The 23076-nt window shown below is 42.2% G+C and overlaps 1 protein-coding gene across 3 annotated transcripts in view; it reads left to right on the forward strand.

The window, feature by feature from the left end:
• TRIM71 (tripartite motif containing 71) overlaps positions 1–23042 on the forward strand; it is a 61221-nt gene extending 38179 nt beyond the window's left edge. For all 3 annotated transcript variants that reach the window (XM_038174816.2, XM_038174817.2, XM_027451106.3), the window contains exons 3-5: positions 2709–2876; positions 12537–12671; positions 15377–23042. In XM_038174816.2, the coding sequence (XP_038030744.2) occupies positions 2709–2876; positions 12537–12671; positions 15377–16828 (1755 nt within the window). In that variant the 3' untranslated portion in view covers positions 16829–23042. The remainder of the gene's footprint in view (positions 1–2708; positions 2877–12536; positions 12672–15376) is intronic.
• Positions 23043–23076: the final 34 nt, after the last annotated feature.

Below are 23076 nucleotides of genomic sequence, written 5' to 3' on the forward strand. Positions count from 1 at the left end.
ACTGGGATGCAGAAAGACTCGAGTGTAGCAATAAATGAGTGGCTGTGGATGTGAGCACAGACAAACTGGATGCTGTGCTCCAAGCTCTGTTGGTCTGACTGGCACAGATCCCCCTTTGCCCTGCACAGCTGAGTACTTCCCAATTTAACTCTGGATTGCTGAGAGTCCTACTGCTTGGTAGAGCCAATGTACATCCTATTGGGTGCTCCTGTTCTTGTTTTCTCATTTGGGGTTGGTGTGCCCAAAGGGGAATTTCTGGGCAGATCTTAGCTCATCTAGGAGTTTAGGGGCTCTTCCAGTCTTTTGGTGACCACCTTCATTCCCCACTGAGTGCACTAGGGATATTAGGCAATTGTTCTTGCTCATGTGTGTATTTAAGAACTGTTTTAAATAACAGTATACTGATGGAGATCAGTCCATCAGTCTGCTTCTTCCCCTTCTTTTTACCTAAGCTTGGTAATTCCTTTGCTCCCCGATTTAAATCTAAGTAACTTCACCATTTTCTATTTACAAATTTTCTATTTACAAAGGAACAAACAGGAGGCTTTGTCAATGACTTTGTAGTGTTTACCCAAAATACTTTAACCCACATCCTACATAATCTGCACACTTCTGAAATGAAATTACGGCTCTTGTCACTCCTCATTCTAAATTGAAGAGGGATGTTTTCCACCACATGATGGTGGGTGGCAAGAGGCAACTGTGAATGTTAAATTGAGTTTCTCTTCGGCTTGAACAGCGGGATGATTCTTTGCAGTGGACACCGTCACCTTCCAGGAATGCCTGGCTGGCAGGACAGGTCTGTGGTGTTTACCCTAGCTTTTGCTTCTGGTGTTGCCTACTTTGGAGGGCTCGCAACAGATTTAACTTGCTTTTGGACTTCTGTTCATATGGTCACCATTTTCCTTTCAGCTGCTCTGCTTGATTGAGGCCCCAAATCCCTCTTGTATGTTTTTAAAGTATATCGGATTCATATGACTTAACTTGATACCCTGTCTTGGTTTTCATTCTCTCTCAACTTCTCAGTTGCTTAAGTGGAGTCATTCAGCAACATGTAATAAACATTCCCTGTAATTTCAACAGCAAAATTACAGAACGGCATGAGCAAGTGAACATTGTATACAGATTTAGACAACCGCAGTGTAAAGACAAGGAACTCTGTAGTTGGGGAAGATGTATATAGAAAAATGCATTCCAGAACCGAGGCGGCTTTTACATCCTTAAAAAAAGGCTGAGGATCTGAGACGGTGCTTAAGGGTTTAGTATTTGAACAGAAGCAAAACGAAGTCTGCTCCAATTTCCCTACAGCAAAACTGAACCTTCAAGAAAAGGGTTTTAGTAAAATCTGACACGTGCACAAATGCACACATACCCCTTTGAGAAATTAATCCATGTACCACTTCAGCTGTTGCACTTACAGGAGCTTAAAATGGCAGTTCATGCAACACAGGAAATCTGAGGGAATCACCTGTCCCCCTTCCCCCTTTCTTTTGTGGGAGAAGGGAAATGGGGATGTCATGCGCTGTATGGCAGGCTGCTAGCTGCAGTCAGAGGGGCTGGATGACAGCTGTGAGGAGACAGGCATATCGAATACTTGCCCGGGCTTTGTTCTACTCTTGCTGCCTTTTCTGAGGTAGACCTTAAATAGCTGGTGATGGAAAAATTATTTGTACTGTAAGCTGCAAATAAGGCTCCACAGTGGTTTTCTGACTCTTCTGTGGTAGCCTAGATTTTTCTAACATTACTCTATTTAAAGTCTTGCTCTTAGCTACATGCACTTTCTTAGAGACTTTCTTGTGTTGAAGTTTTGTGTTCCCTTACTTGCATCTTTGGAAACAAACCAGCTGATGTGTTTTCTTCTAAGAAAGCAGTTCCATGGAAGATGCTATTTTTGTGTGCTACTTCCCTCTACTGGATGGAATGGAAATTGTCATGGCTAGTGAATGGACCCAACTATTAGGCTGGGCTGATGCCTTGTGTAAGGCTTTCATTGTGAAGTGAAAATACTTTTCAAGTGCTTTGTGAGTAGAGTGGGATTTAGTTATTACCCTGAGTTCCCCATAACACAAAAATGCTCTAGGCACACTACTGTCTTGTCTTGTTCTCCTCCAACTCAAGCATCTCCAAGTATCACCAGTGTAGAAATACTGTGGCAAAGCAAAGGTTTTGTTGCTTTGCAGTTGGGAGTGGTAGGATGGAGTTCTGCCTAATACTGTCGTTGCCCTAAATAATCATAACTGGTTTATGTGCTTTGAGAAAACGGGATGGTTCTCGGCATGCATAATGTTTCCACTGGGAGGGGGAAAGGTGGGGATGCTCTATTTATTCTCCATCGCAGTGATTATTGTGACCCACTTCAGAGAATGTAGTGTTGTGTACGCAGGAAAAGTCTTCATCTGAAACTTGCCATAGATGACATCTCCAATCTGTAAGTGTTGGCAGATGGCTTCCGTTCTTAAGAGGAGCTGATGTGGACATTCTTCCTAGTATTGTATTGCAAAGAAAACAATGACACTTCCATCTAACTGTTAAAGTACAATTTGGAGCTTGCTAGGAGGGATTGCTCTTCCTCTGTGGAGAAACTATTGTGAAGTCTTTGCCCATTGCTACTGCCTTCAACCACCCTTTTTAAATTATCTGTTTTTTCCTGTCACTTTTTTTTTCCTTCAAGTCTTCACCAGACAGTGATACAGGTTTTTCTCTTCTAGGTACTGCATTTCTACTGTGATACTTGCTCTGTCCCCATATGTCGGGAATGTACCATGGGACGACATGTGGGTCACAGCTTTATCTACCTCCAAGATGCTCTTCAGGACTCCAGGACTCTTACCATCCAGCTCCTGGCGGATGCTCAGCAAGGACGACAGGCTATTCAGGTAAGATACTCCCAACTGAAATGCTTAATTTTTCTCTTCTGTTCCCCCACAGCTTTTTCTTTACAGGGCAAGGTGTCAGGCAAAAAGCTCTCTGCTTCTTCTGTCAGTCTTCTCACCCCTTCTGTTCTCCCAGAACTGACAGAAGTTGCTGTGTAGGTGAAAAGAGTGCTGTTATGAATTTTGCATTCTTGCAGCGTAATCCTGTCATGCAAATCATAACATATATGAAGATCTGTCCAAACACACTTGAGCATGAAGCATTTTGAACCAAGTTCTGATCTTATGTAGCAGTGCTGAGCATATTTTTGTTTTTACAGTTGAGGCTTATTTTCAGATGTCTGTCTTGTCTGTACAGCATCTGTACTGAAGCCACCTATAAGTCTGGTCATGCGTGTTCAGCGTTGCCACCAAATGTAAAATCAGCTGTTTGGATTAGAGTGGGACTTCTAATCTGCCTGGGGAAGGGGTTGGTTGTCTCCATACAAGGATTGTTCAGACTACACAGGTACATGCTGCATCCTACCTCGGCTATTCTACAATGCAAATACTGAGTGAGAACAGGAAGTAGCACAGTGCTTCAATCTACAGAAGGAATTTACACAGGGAATTAACCTGCTGAGGATATGTAGATAATTAACTTGTGCTGAGTGTAGTATCTAGTACTAAACATTGTAATATTGCCAGTAGTTTTCTTTGCATGAAGAGGCTTTGGATGGGCAAGACGTAGTGTTGAAGCTACTCTGCACTACTACCATCTAGTTCTGTCAGCATTAAATGCTTTAAATTTGAGCTGGATACTCAACACTTCTATGTGACACTTAGCCATCAAGACTTTTTGAGTAAACACTAGCAGAAGGAAGTAAGCATTCCCAACTGGATGTGCTTTCCTTGCAAATACATGGTACAGGAAAAAGCTTTCCATTCATCACTGCTTATTTCCAGTAGATGAGTATTTGGGTGGGTCTTTTAAATTTTCTTACGAAATCTGTTAAATCTCATCCTCTGAAGGGAGTGGTTGCTGCTAGTAGTGGTGTTTCCTAGCTCTTTTCTTGTGGTACTACAGAATTCCCGTGTACTCTGGGCAGGTGTAGGACTTGTGTCTAGAGGACTGGCTGCTCGGAAGTTGGGATCCCTTTCTGTGATGTGAGGCGGTAACTTCCTACCTCGCTGAAAAGTGAGAATAAACCCAAAGTTTTAGCCTGACATATAGCTATAACCTTCTCTAGGTAAACTTGTCTAGTGGATCAGGAGCAGCTAAACTTTATCTCATTTGCACCTGTGGAATGAAATAAGTATTGTGATGATATACAGATTTTTAAAATGTTGATACCTCCCTTCAATTTATGGTGTTAACAGCTTGCATACACCAGAACAACAAACACAAAAGTTTTGGAACTGAATGACTAATTTAAAACTGCATGTCAACACAGAATCCTGCAAACCTTACCTTCTAAGACTTGCTTTAAATTGAATTGTAGGGCTCTTCATCAGAATCCATACTGAAACATTTAGCATGTCCCCAGAATGAGCAAGAAGGAAGGGATTATACTAGTTTAAAGAACCTCAGTAGTGCAGTGTTTTAAATTTCTCCAGGCTGTCCTGGACAAGGGCTTGTCTGTTAGTAATTAGATTACTGCTTTTGACCTCCCGGGCTCTTAATCATTTAACTGGTCTGGATAAATCATCTAAGTAGTGACTGTCTCTTGGAGTACACACTAGCAGAATAACACTGAGTACCACTCTGCTAGCATTGCAGGCGCACTGTTGTGCCTCCTTGCTTCCTACTGGGTTTACTCTCTTCCTTCTCAGTTCTCTTCTGGCTTTTCTACTGGAGGCTTCTGCTATTGTGGTGAGCTGACTGCTTTATGATGGCATGGGCAAAGGGTAGGTGGCCCTGATGCTGCTCATGTAACTCAAGCAAATAGCTCCATTGAATTATGCTTGTCTAGTTTTGCCGTGGTCCAGATACTGTCCATGCAGGTTAAGAGGCATCTTGGAAGTGCCAACTAGTCAATTTTTATGAAAAATTCTGAATTAAGTCCTTAATGTCTTTAAAAGGACCACTGCATTAATAAGAAAAATAATCTGGACCACTCTGCAGAAAAGGGGGTAGTGAGTGAGCAGATCTGTGATAAAGTTGAGGTAGTAATCTGTGAGTGTTGTAGCAATACCAGAGTTGTAGTTTTACCTTGCTAACAGCAGCAGCAACCAGAACTGTGACACAGTTGAGAGCAGAGGTGTCTGACTCAAAGCTTTCTGCAGTGAGCCTGCTACACAAGGCAATTTTTATAGAGCAGAGCTTTCCTTGTTCTTGGGACAGCAGGACTGCGAAGCTATGTGTTTATCCCAGGGAGGAGACAGCGTGTCAGCATGAATTTAGGACAAACCCTGAATGAACTAGACTCTAAATTAAAATAAATTGGCTTGAATGCTTTTTCCTAAAGCTTGGAAGCAGTCTGTAGAACTAAATGCCAATATAAGCTGCAATATGAGGAACAGACTGGTGTTCGAAGGGAGGTTGAAAAGTAATATGGTGCACTAACACTTCTTAGCGGGATTGTTTCATAATGCTGTATTAGTAACTTTCCTAATAGGCTAGGAAAGCGATACCTCTTGGACATGCAATGTTGAGGATGGATGAAGAGGGGTGGCTGGGAGGAAAGGGAAAAAGGTGGACTCCGAAGGGCCTTGCAGGAGAGGGGAAATCAAGCCAGGAGTCAACTGGCTGGAGAGTATCTGGTTAACCAAAGTTGAAGGCTTTTAGGAAGAAATGTTTATTTAAACTCTTCCTGTGGCTTTGGAGGAAAGATTGTTTTTCAGACTTGGGGGGGTGGGGTGGGGGGAATTGCTGTGCGTTAGGATACATTTCAGGACTGACTGACCAGATCAAGCTTCAGTGAATCAAGATGCTGAAAAGCACAAACCTGACTCCTCAAAGGATTCAAATTCCCCCCAAAACAAGTAGAAAGCCTGGCAACACGAGGCTTGTTTTTTTTCCCCCCCTTATTCATTCTGCAGCAAAGGAAAGCTGCTCGCCTGGTGCTGCCCCGCTCCTGGCTTGGAGCGTACATTTCTAAGCCCATCCCCAACACAAGAACTTGTGCATGTGTAGCTGAGTGGTGAGCTGATCCAGCGGAGAGGGCAACCTTTCGGTAGGATTACTCTTTTGGCTGAGTCAGCTCCTTAGGCTGCTTCACTACAGTGCTACAGGGACTGATGATGCCAGGAGCAGAGCAGAACCCCCCCAGCCCTGTTTCTTGTAGGACTCTTTCTGAGCAGGCTTATCTCATCACAAAGCTATCCTCCTTGCGGAGATAATTTTCTAGCATTTTCAGTGACTTGATTCATATAAGAGTCTGAAAGCCCCAGTTGACATCAGATTAATGGGGTGGGGGTGTCACACGGGACTGTTCCCTTTTGATACCCGTCAGCTTGTCCCGCTGACTTGCTTTTACCTTATCAGAGTGCACACTTAGCAGTCTTCTTTCAGAATTTTTTCCAAGGAGTGGGCCACAAACTGAACGTAAATCTGTTATGATGATAGATAGATGGCTTCTTCAAAATGTCATGTTCTTAAAATACATCTATACATGTGTAATTGTATATATGTATATGTATGTGTGTGTAATTTAATGCACTTCAGGAGTAACAGTAAAGCATTGAGTGCTTGCTTCTGTTTAGGGTTAATTTCCAGGTGAACATGGTAAAATACGGTTTGATCTCTGTATGCCAGCTGTCTTAAAAATAGCTTTGTTTTTTAAATTGTATCTCAGCCTACAGCTGTGTTTGCTGGGGTGTTTGGCAATGGCTTAATTTAAATGTGGAAGCAAGCTGTGGGACTGGTCATTAGCAGAGCATGGAAAAAAGTGACTTGCTTTCCAGCATCAAATGTTTAAGCTTTGGTAAGGAGGGCCAGCCAGTAAGGCAGTGCCTCTTCTTGCAGAAATAAACTGGTATGAAGTAGATCAGCTGGACCTTGAGCACCTTTCCTCTGGAGAAGGGGGGGGGAGAGGTAACCAGGAAATTTAGTCCTTCAGAGGAGGAAGCTGATCTGTTGTCCTGAGCCTCTGGAGCTTCCCTGTGGGTTCCCATATGGAATCTGTGCTGCTGCCGGGAGGCCGATAGCTGAGAGGGATGGCACTGCTGTGCTGCAAAGCATCCTTCTGGTGTTGTCACACTGAGTAAGCTCAAACACCCCAGTGCATGGCTTTGAAGTCAGGCTTGCCGGGTGGAGAATCTAAAAATGAAGCCTAGCAAACAAAACAGAAAAGCACAATTGACTCTTTCCAACAGCCCAGATGAAAGGAAATATAAAGCAGAATACAGTTTCACAAACGGTCAGTTAAGTCCTTAATGTAAATCTAGCCTCTCTATCAAGAGCCTGAATTTCTATAAGTACTTCTAATTATATCGTGCCCTGTTTTAGTGAATTTCTTAGTTTAATATACAAGTAGATAATTACCTAGGAAGAAGGCAGATTTTCACACTTTAGGTCCATGGTACTTTACACTGTAAGTCCGTGCTACTGCTCTACCTTTAAAGTTTAGGCAAAAATCACGTTCCTGCAGTACAAACCAAAGCGGTTTAATTTGTCTGCCATGAGCTAACCTCAGCAACATGAGGCTGGAGCCCTCCCTGTGTCAAAGCTCTGAGATTCTATAACCAGTGTAAGTGAGAACATCTTAGTTTGTTCACACTTTTTATGGAAATCTTTTAAATTGGCCCAGTGACTGATTTGTGCTGTGGCCATGCCAATATTACTTCAAAGCAACTGCAAAGCCTATTTATCTTCATGTTCTTACTGTAGCTATACTTTATGTAAGATCTCCAGTTAATTTCTCCAGTAGAGGAACAGTAGGAAGTTTACATCCAGTTCTTGATGGAGAAAGCTGGCTCTTATGGCCTAAGTAATTGGGGGAAAAAATCCTGTAAAACCAGCCCTCTATCTGCTTGTTCTCGCTTCCTTGTGGTAACAAAATATTTATGGGTGGGACACCCTTAGCATGTGGTAAAAGGGGGCTACCCTGGGATATACAGACTTCCCTAGTTTTTTATTTAAGTTGCTTTTAAAGTCTAGAGAGGGTTTGCCAGAATATCTCAAAGCTTTTCTTCCCAAGAAAAAAGCCCCTCCACCCCCATCCTTTTTAAGTAGGATAAACTTGCTCTTAAGTTCCTTAGTGTTTAAGGTTTAAGTCCTCCATATTGAGGTGGGAAGTGTGTATTTAAGGTTCTTTATCCCCTGTCTATGAAAGGACCTTTTAAACACTCATGCAAGCTTAGCGTTGATGGTTGGCAATTCAATCACCATAAACTGCCTTTACATGTTGCATGGTGTTACCACAGTCGTGTTCTTCTACACAGCGCAGTGTTGTACAGCAGTGCTCAAATAGAGAACTTCCTGAACTGATTGGATGCAACAATGTGCATCTGGATTATAAGCATCTGGATTATAAGGCTCTTCTGTGTGGTCTCTTTGATTAATTGTGTACTGTGTGAACCGAATTGTGAGTGTACCCAGATAATTAGGGTAGCAAGCTGTAGAAACTCATAATGAGGATTCTTACTGGTGTTGCACACTTCTGGCCATAACTTGTATTTTTGAGGAAGTGGCACTACTGAAAACTCAAGCAGTGATTTCTAGAAAAATGGTTCCAAATGTGTTATAGGAAAACTTAAGTTAAGCAAATGTGAAATGCCAGAAGACTTTTTGTTAACTTGAGGCTCTGGCTCCTGGTGGAACCAGCTCTTGATGTCCAAGAGAAGATAAATCTGGAGAACTGTTGAAAACTGAACATGGCAAATCCTGCTTTGGGCCCCTCCATAGTCAGCCCAGATATCCAGAAATGCAATCAGGTTCTCAATACTACTTTGCTACTTCTGACTGTTGTAATGTCAGAACTGCAGTAGCAAGATCATTACTGGAAGCTTTTTGCAGGTTGTTAGATGTTGGCTAAAGGGGAGCTCACAGAGGTGTCCTAAAGGGCACCAGGGCTTCAAAACAACTCTGCTTTTGGCCTCTTACTCACAACGGGCTGGAGCATATAGAAACTAGCCAGGCACATCTGGGTTTCTAGTGTTTCTAGTCTTGCCCTGAAAAGGAATGGTTGAATTAGCATTCTGTAGGCAGGTCTGGCACCCTGGCTGCCAGTGACACTTGACGTGTTTGTGCAGAGCCAGGACTAATAAGATGCAAAATGCTGTATGAATTGATAGGTATTGCTACCTTGAACATTCAATGGAGTTGTCTTTTTCAGCTTGTACAAAATAGCTGGAGATCATGAGACTTGTGCACTTAATAATCCTCATTAAATGCTCCGTAATCTGAAAGTACAGGTCATACTGCATGCCATTGTCCTCTTCTGAAGTGTGTGTTCTGTGTTGCTTTTTGGGTAGGTTTATAGAGAAGAACAAATTCTGAAATGGGCTGGTAACAGCATCCAGTGGTGGATGTTTGCTAGGTTGAATTGCATTCTATCATGAAAACATGATTGCCTGCCCCCTGGAACCTTGATTTGTAAGGCTTCCATTTGTTGTGGCTCTTAAACACACTCCATCATTACTTGAATTTTAATATGACAAATTGGAAGTACTAGTTTCAGTCTGAAGCTTGCAAGATACATTGCAAAGTCCTTTCCTTAATTTTATTTTAAGCTACACAAGGCACTGGTGACATTCATAATAGAATGGGGAATATCTTGGTCATCTTCTGGCCCCTGGGCACTCACATAAGTGCAAGCTGCAATTAGGCAACTTATGTATCAACCAACAGCAGGAGCCACAGTAGTTGTTACAGAATTTGTGATGGATAACTGAACTGGATGGTCTTCTAAACACAGTCCTTGTCTCCAGTTTCTGAAGCACATGAACTTGTTAACCATCGCATTCACAAGCACTGGAATAATTATGCTATGAAGTGTGGCATACAGGGTGCTCTTTAAAAGGATTTGTTGTAAAAAGATCATGTGCCTGACCCGAACGAGAAATGCTGCTTCTCAACATTGTTCCCAACAAGTTGACCTGTCCAAGGACAAGTTCTGCATAAAAATACCTGCTAAACAAAAGAGGTTCATTGTGGAAGAGTTGTGATACCTTACAGTAATTAGTGTGAGGGATTTCCATGTAGTGAAGGCTCTCAAAAGTTATCCTTAAAGCTTCCAGTTCCTGCTTCAGGCAGGTAATTTGCCCATTGCTGTTCTCCCACATACCACTACCTGCTGCACTGCTTGCTGGTTAGCCTTCCCAGGCTGTTACAGCCTGTTTGGGTAGAGTGTTATGGGATCATATGAATTTTCTAAAGCTTTGTTAATGTTCTGGTCAATGCTAAAGCTGTAGCATTGTAGCATCTTTGCCATCCTTAGCTGCTTTGAACTGTTTAGGCTCAGGCTAATAACAAATCCACGTGCCATGAGTTGTTGGTAGACAATTTAAAGCTATAGAGTGCAGTTCTTGCAGAAAGCATTGTGAGGATGCTTTGCCAAACTGTAATTGGTTCCTATGGATGAAAAATAAGCATCTCCTATTGTGATGGAGTTCATGAGTGGTTTTGGTAAAGAACTGAGAATAGTTGAGATTCTTCATGCCTTATAGTTAATTGCAATGTGCACACAGCTCAGTCCTAATGGGTACTGCTGTACAAAAAGCTCAAATTCAACTAAGACTTATCTGCTATCAGAAATACTTACTAGAATTAGAATATGAATGGATAACATTTTCCTATTGCTTACATTCTTAAGGATATATCCCCATCTCTTAGCAAGAGGAGGGTATCTGCTGTTCTTGACAGGACTAAGTCTGCTTTGGAAGAAATAAATTTCCTGACAATAAAAGCTGGTTCTGTATTTAAATGGTAAAACAGATGATATGGAGGCACTGTAATTCTTGCACATGGGCTTTCTCAGCTAGGATTGAGACTTACTGGCTTTTATGAAGTCCTAGTCTGTGGGCAGTTGTGAAATGTCTGCTTTGTAATTGTTGTAACAAGATTTTCCTCCTTTCTGTGGACTTAAAGCGGTGAATTCAATTTGTCTGCTAGCTTCGTGTGAAGGCATGTCAGGTTTGGGTGGAGTGGGATGTTCAGGCTGTCCCTTCTAATTTGGAGGAAAAAAAAAGTTGGGGATTCTAACCTGGAGCTAGCTGCATGAAGGCAGAGGCACGCTTCTCTTCCTGAGCCCTGTCCTGCAGAGGAGCTGTAGAGTAGCATTCACATCTTCCTCTACCAGATTGCAAGAGACTCCTCATTAAAGATCAGAACAGTTGTCTTCTTGTTTTTCCTTAGGCTTGTCTTTTTCATCTTTTCTCTAAGGGTTAATGACTTGATAAAGTTAGTCTTCATTTTCCTTTCAGTTCTGTATTCCTACATGACCTGGAAACATACACTTAATTCAGTAACTCAAACTTGCTCTAGAGTAACTACCTGGAATGAGGAAACACTTATTTTTGTTTGACTCCTATTGTTGGCGTAAATTAGATGCTGTTAATTTGCCAGTTCAGACTCTGAAAGTACCAGTAACTCTGCCATACATAAAGGATAGCAAAAAGCCCTGCCTAACTTTATAGGCAAAGCTGGAACCAGGTAGTGCATGGATTATCATATCTGCTTAATTCTGAAAGTGCCTGTGGACTGATCAAACTGCAGATATTTTCTGTAAGACCCTAGAAGTGAAGCCCTTAAATTACATTTGTTCTCCTTATCAGCTATCAAGACTGCAGTTCAGAGGGTATCTTGAGCAACACTACACACAAAGTACAACTTAAAAAGTTTTCTTCCAGAGCTTTCCCTTGCCACCTAGTCTGAAATAGCTTAGGGAAGTTCTGAGATGTACCAGCCTTTCAAACCAAAGTGAGGGAAAGAAATCGTAAAATCTACCAGAAAAAAATCTGCCTTCAAAAACAAATATTCATGGATGTTTCCATGGCTTTCAGTATGCAGTGTGGAAAATGAAGTTGAGTTTTCTCATCTGCCAACAAGTAAAATGTTTCCTTGTCAAGCTGTCACAGTGGTGTGTATTGTAGAGTGTTGGATTTTTTGTGTATGTCAATGTTAATATCTTTATCAGTAACATGGATGGTGGGGTTGAGTGCTACCTCAGCAACTTTGACACCAAGCTATGAGGTGCAGTTGACACCCTGGAGGGAAGGGATCCCATCCAGAGGAACCTGGACAGGCTTGAGAGGTGGCCCTGTGTGAGCTTCATAAGGTTCAACAAGGCCAAGTGCAAGGTCCTGCACCAGGGTCAGGGCAATCCCAAGCACAAATACAGGCTGGGTGGAGAATGGATTTGGGGGTGTCGGTTGATGAGAAGCTCAACATGAGCCAGCAATGTGTACTTGCAGCCAGAAAGCCAACCATTTCCTGGGCTGCACCAAAAGAAGCATGGCCAGTAGGAAAAGGGAGGGGATTCTCCCCCTCCACTCTGTTCCTGTGAGACCCCACCTGAAGCCCTGCATTCAGCTCTCGGGCCCCCAGCACCAGAAGGACATGGAGCTTAATAGATTTATTAAAAAAAGAAAATCATGTCTGTTTTCAGGCTTTGAAGTACAAAATGGATGAAGGCCTGGTAAAACCTTAAAAATGTCACTTTGCACCTTCTCCTGAAGGTGTAGTTAAATGTCAGTTCTTACAGGTTTGGTTGATCCCAAAATATGTCTTTTTCTTTCCAGTTGAGTATTGAACAGGCCCAAGCGGTGGCAGAGCAAGTTGAGATGAAAGCTAAGGTGGTACAGTCTGAAGTCAAAGCAGTGACAACTAGACACAAGAAGGCCTTGGAAGAGCGGGAGTGCGAGCTGCTCTGGAAGGTAAGTACTGAAACACTTGTGCTTCGTACACTTGAAATTGGAAATGTGTTCTTTAACAGCACAGGGCTAGATTCAAATGTCTTTCCTCGGAACACTGAATTGAAATACCACTTCCTAGAAAACAGTATTTCAATTGAAGCAGGATGCTGGATTCTGGCCCTGGTTGATTTTGTTTTGGAAGTATCTTTGCATCACAAACTAGTTTTCAGTAGGGACTACTATATCCTGAGGCAAGCTCAGCATCACAAGTAAGGTGGGCGCTCCCCCTGCTGGCTCAGCAGCAATACATCACATCTCCAGTGCTGAACGATGAAGAGAATGTCCATGTTTTGTTTAATGAATATCCCTTTAAAACCTCTAAAATGTTCCTGTATAACTATGTATGTAGTATATGAGCCTTCTTATAGAAGGATCCACTTATACACAAAGGAAAGGAGTAAAGCTGTATATGCTGTATCCTTAGAAACAAATCAGTATAAGCTTTCTCGACACACCCAAGAACTTGCTTTATTCTATAAAAAGTGTAGCTGCCTTTTCTGATTAGTGAAACGAAGTAATATGGCAGGGTTTGGGGTTTTTACTAGCAGAATGAAAATATTTCCCAGCAACAGTATCTGCACTCAAGTACTTTGAGTAATCTCAAACTCCTGCATTCGCTTCAGCTGTGATAAATGTGCAGGGTGGGGAAACACAACAATGGGGGAAGTACCCAGAAAGGTAATTTAATGGTCATGGTTTTTTAGTGTCTAGCAGTGGTCCTTTGGGTCCTAATGCAGAACTGAGCAGAAACGCGCTTTCTGCTGTTGGCTTAGCTCTTTTAGATCAGCCAGTCAAATGGACTTTTCTGTGACCACGAGATTGCTGAAATTGGTATAGGGGAAGGAGCAAAAATGCATGGTAAAGGTGAGAAAGCTTACAAGTAAATTTCAAGTGCTCCTGTAAATCTGTAGGTGCACTGGATGAAGTATAGCAAAAAAAAAAAAAAAAGGTCCTGTGTGCCCACTGCCCTTATTAAAGGCCAGGATGGCGGCCTGTACACGTGGTTGAGGCACTGGATGTCAAGAGGCAGTACCATTCTGCTAAATTATTTCTGCCCTGCCTCTTCTCATGAAATGGAATGGAACAGTAATTTTCTGGTTTAATCTGTTGCTGTAGATACAGTGAGTAATCTCTTAAAGTAGAGGTTTGTGTTTTTATAGTTCTCTTGGTTTTAGACATTCTTATAAGAACAAACTTGATAGTTACTGTTTGAAGGCTGCTTTCTTGAGGTACTTGAAATGAGGAAGAAGTTCACTTTCCACTGCTGGCCTTGCCCAAGAAACTTTGGCAGCCTTTTCTTCTGAGGTATTACTAGTACAGAAGCAAGAGTTTGTATCCCAGCATAGGTGTATTAAAAAAAAAAAGCCTACACTGAGAACAAGTTTTCTTCAAGTTATAAAACTGTTTTATTTTCATGAAGGAAAAAATGGGTCTTGATTGCATACTGGTGTGAGAAACGATTCTAGCATAAAAGAAAAAGCAGAATGCATGTTTAGGCCTGATGTGAGGAGTGCTAGTGAATAATTTGGGGTACTACAGCTGAGGTCAAAGTACTCATGACTGGTAATCTTTTGGAAACTGGTGACTTTAATGAGATATTGGAGGAAGCATGTTTGATACTTGTTTGGAAGCAGTTATGTAAAAATATCCCTTAATTTTAAATGAAATGGCGTGTTTGTACATCTGTTAACTGCTCACTTTGTGAAGTCTGAAGACTCAGTTATAAACCGACTTGTCCCTCACCAAAATACATTGGTATTGTTCTGCAGCCACACAAGTATCAGGCATAAAGAAATGCATTTTAACAACAATAAAGCAATTAAATTTACAAAGCAGGTGTATTTTTCCAGTTGTCAAGTGATTTTTGACAAGTAAAGACAAACATGGGCATGTTTTTAAAAACAAAACAGAACTATTGTTGGTTGAGCTTCCAGCCCTAGTAGGGGCTGGCAGCAACTGTCTGTCCTTTGAAGTGACATGGCATCCTGTTGTAAAATAGTAGCTCAGCATGACTGCCAGTATTTGTAAGAAAATATCAAAATAACTGGATCCTAAAAGGTCCTGGAGATAGGTGTCTGGTAGTATCCAGTCCCACGAAAACAGTTTGGGCAGGCAAGGGAACGAGGAGAGCCCGTATCCGTTGGCTGATGCCAACGCAGCATCAGGCTTGTGTGATAACAGCCCACCCTCTGAAATACTTCTCCGTTCTCCTCTTAGAGATGCTTTGGACTCTTTGAGAGCTGCAGTAACTTTAGCCTTTAGAGTTTAAATAAGATGTGCCTTCTGATGATCTGTCAAGTACCTTGCAGGTAGGGGGTAGAGTAGCTTTTAAGGAAGCAAGTCGTCATTAGCTACTAACCAAGCAAATCTTTCGAATAGAACAAATAGAATACTGATGCAGCAGCTCCATAGAGCAAGAATGTGTGATTATTTTTTTTAACTGGAGAAAATCTGAATTTGGATAAATAGTTGCTTTTCCTCACTGGTGTTCTCTATGCCATAGTTTCTAAAGGCTTGTTTTACAGTTTATCTTATCACGTCCTGTGTCAGCATCCTGCAATAACTACGTAACTGTTTATGTAGAAGGAACATTAGGAAGTGTTTGGGTGTCACGGGTTGTCTTTCCCTGATAAGTGTGCTTTTCTTCCCCCTTCCTCTCCCCCAAGGTGGAAAAGATTCGTCAAGTCAAGGCTAAGTCACTCTACCTGCAAGTTGAAAAGTTACGTCAGAACCTAAATAAGCTGGACAACACCATTAGTGCTGTTCAGCAGGTCCTGGAGGAAGGTCGTACCATGGATATTCTTCTGGCCCGGGACCGTATGCTGGCTCAGGTGCAGGAGCTGAAGAATGTGAGGGGCCTTCTCCAGCCCCAGGAGGATGACAGGATCATGTTCACACCCCCTGACCAGGCCTTGTATATGGCCATTAAATCCATGGGCTTTGTTAGCAGTGGAGCTTTTGCTCCTCTGACCAAAGCCACTGGAGAAGGCCTCAAGCGTGCGCTGCAGGGCAAAGTGGCCTCTTTCACAGTGATAGGCTATGACCACGACGGTGAGCCTCGCCTTTCAGGAGGCGACATGATCTCTGCAGTGGTGATGGGTCCAGATGGAAACCTTTTTGGGGCAGACGTCAGTGATCAACAGAACGGGACCTACCTGGTCAGCTACCGTCCACAGCTAGAGGGAGAGCACCTGGTGTCTGTGATGATGTGCAACCAACACATTGAGAACAGTCCCTTCAAAGTCATGGTGAAATCTGGGCGCAGCTACATTGGTATCGGGCTGCCTGGGCTCTCGTTTGGCAGCGAGGGAGATAGCGACGGCAAGCTCTGCCGCCCCTGGGGGGTTAGCGTAGACAAAGAAGGCTACATCATTGTGGCTGACCGCAGCAATAACCGCATCCAGGTGTTCAAGCCGTGCGGGACTTTCCACCACAAGTTCGGCACGCTGGGCTCCCGGCCCGGCCAGTTTGATCGTCCCGCTGGTGTGGCCTGTGACATCTCGCGTAGGATCGTCGTGGCTGACAAGGACAATCATCGCATCCAGATCTTCACCTTCGAAGGGCAGTTCATTCTGAAGTTTGGGGAGAAAGGAACAAAGAATGGGCAATTCAATTACCCGTGGGATGTGGCCGTCAACGCAGAGGGCAAAATCCTGGTCTCTGACACGAGGAACCATCGCGTTCAGCTGTTCGGGCCCGATGGAGCGTTTCTTAACAAGTATGGCTTTGAAGGGGCACTCTGGAAGCACTTTGATTCCCCCAGAGGTGTGACTTTCAATCACGAGGGCCACTTGGTCGTGACAGACTTCAACAACCATCGCCTGCTGGTCATCCACGCCGATTGCCAGTCAGCACGCTTCCTGGGCTCGGAGGGCAGCGGCAACGGGCAGTTCCTGCGCCCGCAGGGAGTGGCGGTGGATCAAGAGGGGCGCATCATTGTGGCCGATTCCAGGAACCACCGGGTGCAGATATTTGAGTCCAATGGTAGCTTTTTATGCAAGTTTGGCACTCAGGGAAGCGGCTTTGGTCAGATGGACCGTCCTTCAGGTATAGCCGTCACCCCTGATGGCATGATTGTTGTGGTCGACTTTGGAAACAATCGAATTCTCGTCTTCTAATCTGTGTTTGAATTAGGAAGAAACTGTCTCAGGGAAATTCTTCTAAGAGAAAATGAAAAAATACAACGTTGATTCAAACCTACCTCATCTTTAATTTTTTTACAGATGAATGTACTTATCTTTTCTGCAGGGAGTGAGCCTGTAAAGTTAAATTCTATCTACCTCATTGTCCTCCCTTCCATCCCCAGTTTCTCTCCTCCTCCCCGTCCCAACACACTCACAGTTCAGAAAATTTTTACCTCTCCCCCCATGGGGTTTCATGCACAAACGTGTTGCTGTGCACATTAGGTGGTTTGTGTGGTATATTCTGTAGGCTTAAGCCAAAAAGGCGCTATAAGTTTTTTTTTTTTTTTAATGGAGAAAATGGTAGTAGGTATTTGTAGAGAATTTGTGTTCTTGACCATACTGCAGTTCTGTGGGTGGGGACACGGGAGGGGGATTTTTTTTTTTGAATTGCTGCTGCAGCAGAGAACTTTTTCCTGTTCTCCTTTTTATACCTCAGTGTGTTTGATTTACTGGTGAGCACAGTGTCTTGTTCCCAGAGACTTTGAACGTTTTGTGGAAGTGAGTGGGATTTACTCGCCAGGAAGAGCAAGCTTGCATCTTTTTGGCATTTCTGTGTACTTTTTCTGAAACACAGTAATCCAACAGCACAAAGAGAAGCTGATGAAAATGCACAAAAATTCTTTTGAGTTGAAACCAAATTGTTCCTTCTAGTGGCTTAGTTCAGTTGTCAAAAAGCTTAGACAAAGCAAGGCTTCCTGTAGTGTAACCTGTCCTTGAGTTATTTCTTTTTATATCTTTTCATCTGAAAGTTTAGTATTAAAGTCTTTTCTGTTATCAGTATGTATGCCTAATCTGGATAAGAAGTTATGAGGAGCATTGAAACAGGGAAAATCAAGCCCTTGATTTAATTTTTTTTTTTTTTTGTGAAATGACTAGCTTTTTTTTTTTTTTTTGGCCCTCCCCATAGGGAGACTTTAAGGGGGAAAAAGTTCAATGGATTTGTTAGAAGTGGTACCTATTTCCAAAAGTAAGAAATAAGCACAGCTTTGGAGATTCAGGGTGAGTTTTGGAAAAATCAAGTCTCTTGTGTTTAGAGGATTGCAATAACTATCAGTGGTGAAACTTTTTTCATCCTCTGGCTTTCCCAGGGAGCTGGACTGGAATAGTCCGGAAGCTCTAATTCAGTATTTCAGGTGGGGTGAGCCTGTGGCTCCATGTAGCTCTTGCTACAGATCCAAATGAAAAGTTACTAGTTCCAGCCTAAGGCAAATTATATCAAGATGAAACTTTTTTTTTTTTCCCAGGGCAGTACCAAAGAATTCTGTGTAAAAAATAAACTAATGATCCTTAAAAGCTTGGAGGCAGGGCGAAATTAGCCCTTTCAGGGATATAAAAAATGCTCTTTTGAGAAGCAGAAACTTTCTGGGACAATAGATATCTTTCTAATAAACGAGGGACTTTGAGGCCCTGGAAGTTCTAGTTCTATTCAAAATTTTCAATTCACATTTAGCTGTTAGTGCAGGTATGGTCTCTGGAGTTGTTGCTTTATCCTCTGGATGAGGCACTTAGTGGCAATGGTTAAAGTTAGGGAGCAGAGGGCTTTTCTGTCACTCAGTGACAGAAGGATTCGTGTATCAGTAGTCTTTGCCTTGGAAATGCTATGGGATTTATATTACTGTTTGCAAGAGAAGATCTCTGAAACATAAACATGGTCAATGTCTGAAGGGCCTTTACCATCCTCTGCGGAAAGGGTTCATCCCTTTGCCAACTATCATGCACAAAAGTAACCTGAGATTGAAAGGCTCTTCATAAATTTGTGAGAAATCACAAGGTGCACTTTCCTTCTTGCTGCTTTTCCCCTCCAAGGAGTGTTAACTTTCTGGGTTTTGTAGAAATCCTGATGTGTTGCATATAGACTTCCTCCACTTAGAGGAGGCTTAAACTTAAAGGACCAGAAAGAAACAGACAAATTCAATGAGATGGCAAAACCTTTTAAAAGAAGGGTGAGGAAAACCACCTAAATTAAATAACTGTGCTGCCTTTCAGCCAAAGCCTCAAGGAAGCAAACTCTTCAAGGCAGTATGTTTCAGCTGGGCTTAATCTTAGGATAGCATGTTTTAAAAACAGTCTTCAAAAGGATAATCTTTTATACAGATGTCTGTCATTAAACTTGTGTGGCCACTCAACACGTGGGTATGAGAGAAACCTAGTTTACCTTCAGCTTCAAGTTCTACTTGTGTGCATGCCTCCCATCTTGGGGGTGGCCAACATTTATGGCAGATGTCCGTGTTTGCTTTGTATTATTCAGTCCAAGAATTAATTGCAATTTTGGGCTGTGAAAAGTAATACCTGCAGGATCTAGATACCAAAGAAAATTGGTTTTAAAAGCTTTAATATTTAGTTTGCTGTGTCCTTGCATTTAACCTATCATGTCTTAATGAAAATGCCAGGTCTATCAATATCTTGACCTGAGTGGCTGTCGATGTTAGTGTGCTAGAAACGCTCTTTTGCTTTGATGCTTACTGGGTTCCTTCTCTGGGGCTGGGAGAAGGGAGTTGTTATCCAGGCCTTTGAAAAAGAAAAGGCTAAGCATGTGTTCAGCATTATTGAACAGAAATATTCTTGCCTTTTTCCAGCCCGCACTGTGTAGAAGGTGACAGACAAGTTGCCCTCTGCTGTTTGGTGTGGAGCCATTGCACAAACCGCCAGTCCAGCTCTGTCAGGGAGAATGACTAACTTTTAACTTGCTGTCCGCCTAATTCAGTGGACTTGCTCACAAACCATTAGGCCTCAAGCGTTTCACCTCATGTGTTGGGGAGCTTTTTTGTTTTAAAAACACTACTATTTAGCTACCCAAACTAATTCCTTAACTTTGTCACAGTGCTAAGCACACTTGGTCTCAGTGAAAAGCAGTAGTGTAGCTTATAAAATGGAGTTTTATATGCAATGAAAATGAGTAGCGATAATATACAAGTTCAATGCCAACATCAGACACTTTCTAAAAGTTCCTCATAGGGTAAGATGTAGCTAATGAACAAGATTCAAACCTTGTTCTGTTTTTTCCATACATGTTCTCATGCTATGAACTTTCTAAGGTTAATGGCCTGGTATAATATGTGGTAAAAGTGTACAAAGGGAAAAAAAGCAAGGCTTTGAAGCTTGATTGCAAACCAAACAAGCCTAAGTGTTCGGAGTAATCTTCTGAACCGGTGGAGATGATGGCCTGGAGAAGGGTAAGGTGAGCTTGTGCCTCTTTCTCTTAGCTCTAGCGTTGGCAGATGAGATGTGGGTAACAGACCTGTCTGCTAGAAATCCCAAAGGAATCTCACCATGCCAGGTTAAAACAGTGGCTCTCCGGCAAACTTTTTGCTTGACAATGTTATCAGCGGTCAGTTTGGCTGTTCCAGGCTTAGCCTATGAAACAATCTTGTCCCTTCTCAGTTAAGCAGGAACTTCAGCCCCAAACCACAGCAGACACAGTACTTGATAATGCAGGTCCTTCAGATAACTCACTCCTTTTATTTAGAACCTTTAAATAACTTGAAGCCCATAAACCCAAACTACAAAGATTTAGTGAATGATGACAACACCTGAAAACTAATGCGTATTGGGGCCAGACATAACCAAGTTGGGAGAAAGAAGAGCAAGGTACTTGGATGTGGCCTTCCCTTGTAATTGCAGGAAAATGGGCCCGGTCTGTTTTGTTACAGTTACACCAAAATTAATTTTGGAAGAGAGCAGGTTTATCGGCTTATCTGGCCATGTCTTTGATCATAAGATTTCTGTTCAGTTCTGGTTTAAAAGAAATTGTGCCAAAGTGTTTTGTTTATTTTTTTTAAAGGAGTGTAAGCCAAATGGTGCCAAAAGGTAAGAGGGTATTTAAAAATAGAGATATTTAGACACAGTTTGGAGCTGTATAAAAAATGAACACTGGTACTTGCGTTAGACAAATATTGTACCTTTGGTCTTTTGTCCTTGGGAGTTTGAAACCCAGTTTGTGGTACAAAATGCACAACTAAAGATGCCACTATCTATCTTTTCTCGAAGTTCTACCTCACTTTGCAGAAGTTAATCATCTACCTCAATTTAGCATCAGACAGGTTTGAGAAATAATTGAGAATCTGCCTGGGGGAAGGATTCATCCTGCTTTTTGGACAAGCATTTAACTGAAACAGATATTAAATGTGTACAATACGGTGGCTTGCTTTTGTTTTTTGTTTTTGTTTTTTCTGCCTGCCCATGGAAATACTAAGCTGCCCTTGCTAGAGAATCTGTAAATAAAACCAAATGTTTGTATACTCTGGCAAACAGGACTGAGATACCTGAAACACTTGAGTTTGATCCGTTTTCACTACGAAGTATGGAAATGTAACCTCCTTTCAGTATTATGACACTACTAGCCGACATACTTCATTTATTTGCAGTGTTCTTATGTCGATGAGACCTAAAGGTCTTCTCTCTACAAGAGAAACTTTTATGCATGCCTACAAGTATGTCCTGTTCCTGTGTGGAAAGACTAACGTTATGATTGCTGTAAACACAATGCTGTACCAAATGCTTGAAGGGAATAAGATACTGATTTTCTTGACTTGGTGATTGTATTAGTAGCTTTCTTGACACAATGGGATTTTTTCCACCATGACAAAGCAACCAAGTTCCTATTCCTGGAGGGCGGTTTAAGTTCAGATATTCTCAGGAGAGGCAATTTAAAACCAGTGTGTTGGGTTTTTACACAACTCTAATGGCGACACACAACGTGCCCCTTGTTTTACCTGTGGAGTAAAGTTGCAGAAGCACATTTTCAGATCACTGTATTGAAAGATCTTTGTTCCTCCCCTGCTCACATTCAGGGGTGACAGAAGCGGGTACAGAGACTCCCTAATAACGATAGGCTGTGTTGGGTTTGGTAAATGTTATGGTGGAAAATGTACATTGATGTCTCTAAGTGATCTTACGGGTTAACAAGCCAGAGTGGCATCTTTTTTCCATCATTGTTTAACCAATAATGGTTCTAAAAATGCTTTGTGTACCTGCATGGTCTTAGACCTTCTATTAAATGATTGTATCAACTTACAAACTCAGGTAGATAATTTTTTAAGCTCTTTTCATGGAGCCTTACTGACTGAATGTTAAGTGTCTGTGTAGTGATGTAGTTAAGTAACTTCCTTTTGAGCTACCAGACTAGTTTAAAAAAAAAAAAGTCCTTTTATAGGTTTGTAGAGAACTTTTCAGACGATGTAGTAGTTTTTTCCTTCAGAGGGAGAGATGTCTGTTCTGGGTTTTGTTTTTAGTTTCTTTTCTAAAACGACTGAAGCTTTTAACTAGGTTGTAAGGTGTGGTTAGTCACCGAAGTTGGTGGGGGTATCTTACTGTACGTGACTCTTGTTTGTGCTGTGCATTACCTGTCAAGTGCTGCTGGGTTGGCACAGCGAGGGTGTCAAACACGTGCCTGCAGTGTGAGGAGCTCTGGCCTTGCTCAAGTAGAAATTGGAAGCCTGTGACAAAATGGAGGTCGTGCACTTGAAACCGGTGCGACAAACTTGCATTTTCTGCCCTCATTTAATTGCCTGTACATGCATGGCCCCATCCTATAAAACTTCATTACTAGTGCATAACTGGTGTTGCCTCGATGCAGGCTCACATCAGGATCCAGAATGATTTTGTCAGCCCGTGGATGTTGGGCATCCTGAGACAATTGGGTTTGTGGTTTCCCGTTCTGCTGCAGTTGTTTCTCTTAAGCGATTAATCATGCTGCTCTCCTAATAATAATAAAAATGTCTCAGCAGGACAGACAGTGCTTTGCTTTTAATGAGCTGCTCAGAGCTTCTGTATCTAATTGATAATGAAACAGGCTGTGACAAGAGCTGCCATGCTCTGGGAAGGGCATCACATTTCTACTTGGACAAAAAGCAACATTCCTGGCTGGGGGATGTTGAGTACTGCAGCGAGGCAAGCACGACAGGTTATGTGCAAACTTTTATGTAGAGTAAGCGAGCAAAATGTTAGAACTCTTTTTGTGTTAATGGAGGCTTCTGAATGTATCTCTGTGGTCCATAGGGAAGGCTGAAGGATGTAGCAAGGAGATGATGTATCAGCTACTGGCAGCCTTAAAACAAAGTCAGTGTCTCTCTGGACTTTAAAATGTTCCTATGCAGTTTATTTTATTTTTGTTTAATCAAATAAATGTGATGAGTTTTTTCATGGCAAACTTGTCTGTGTTTTATTCTGCATTAATCAACCAC

Source organism: Anas platyrhynchos, chromosome 2 (assembly GCF_047663525.1).
Source record: "Anas platyrhynchos isolate ZD024472 breed Pekin duck chromosome 2, IASCAAS_PekinDuck_T2T, whole genome shotgun sequence".
In the NCBI taxonomy this organism is placed as follows: Eukaryota; Metazoa; Chordata; class Aves; order Anseriformes; family Anatidae; genus Anas; species Anas platyrhynchos.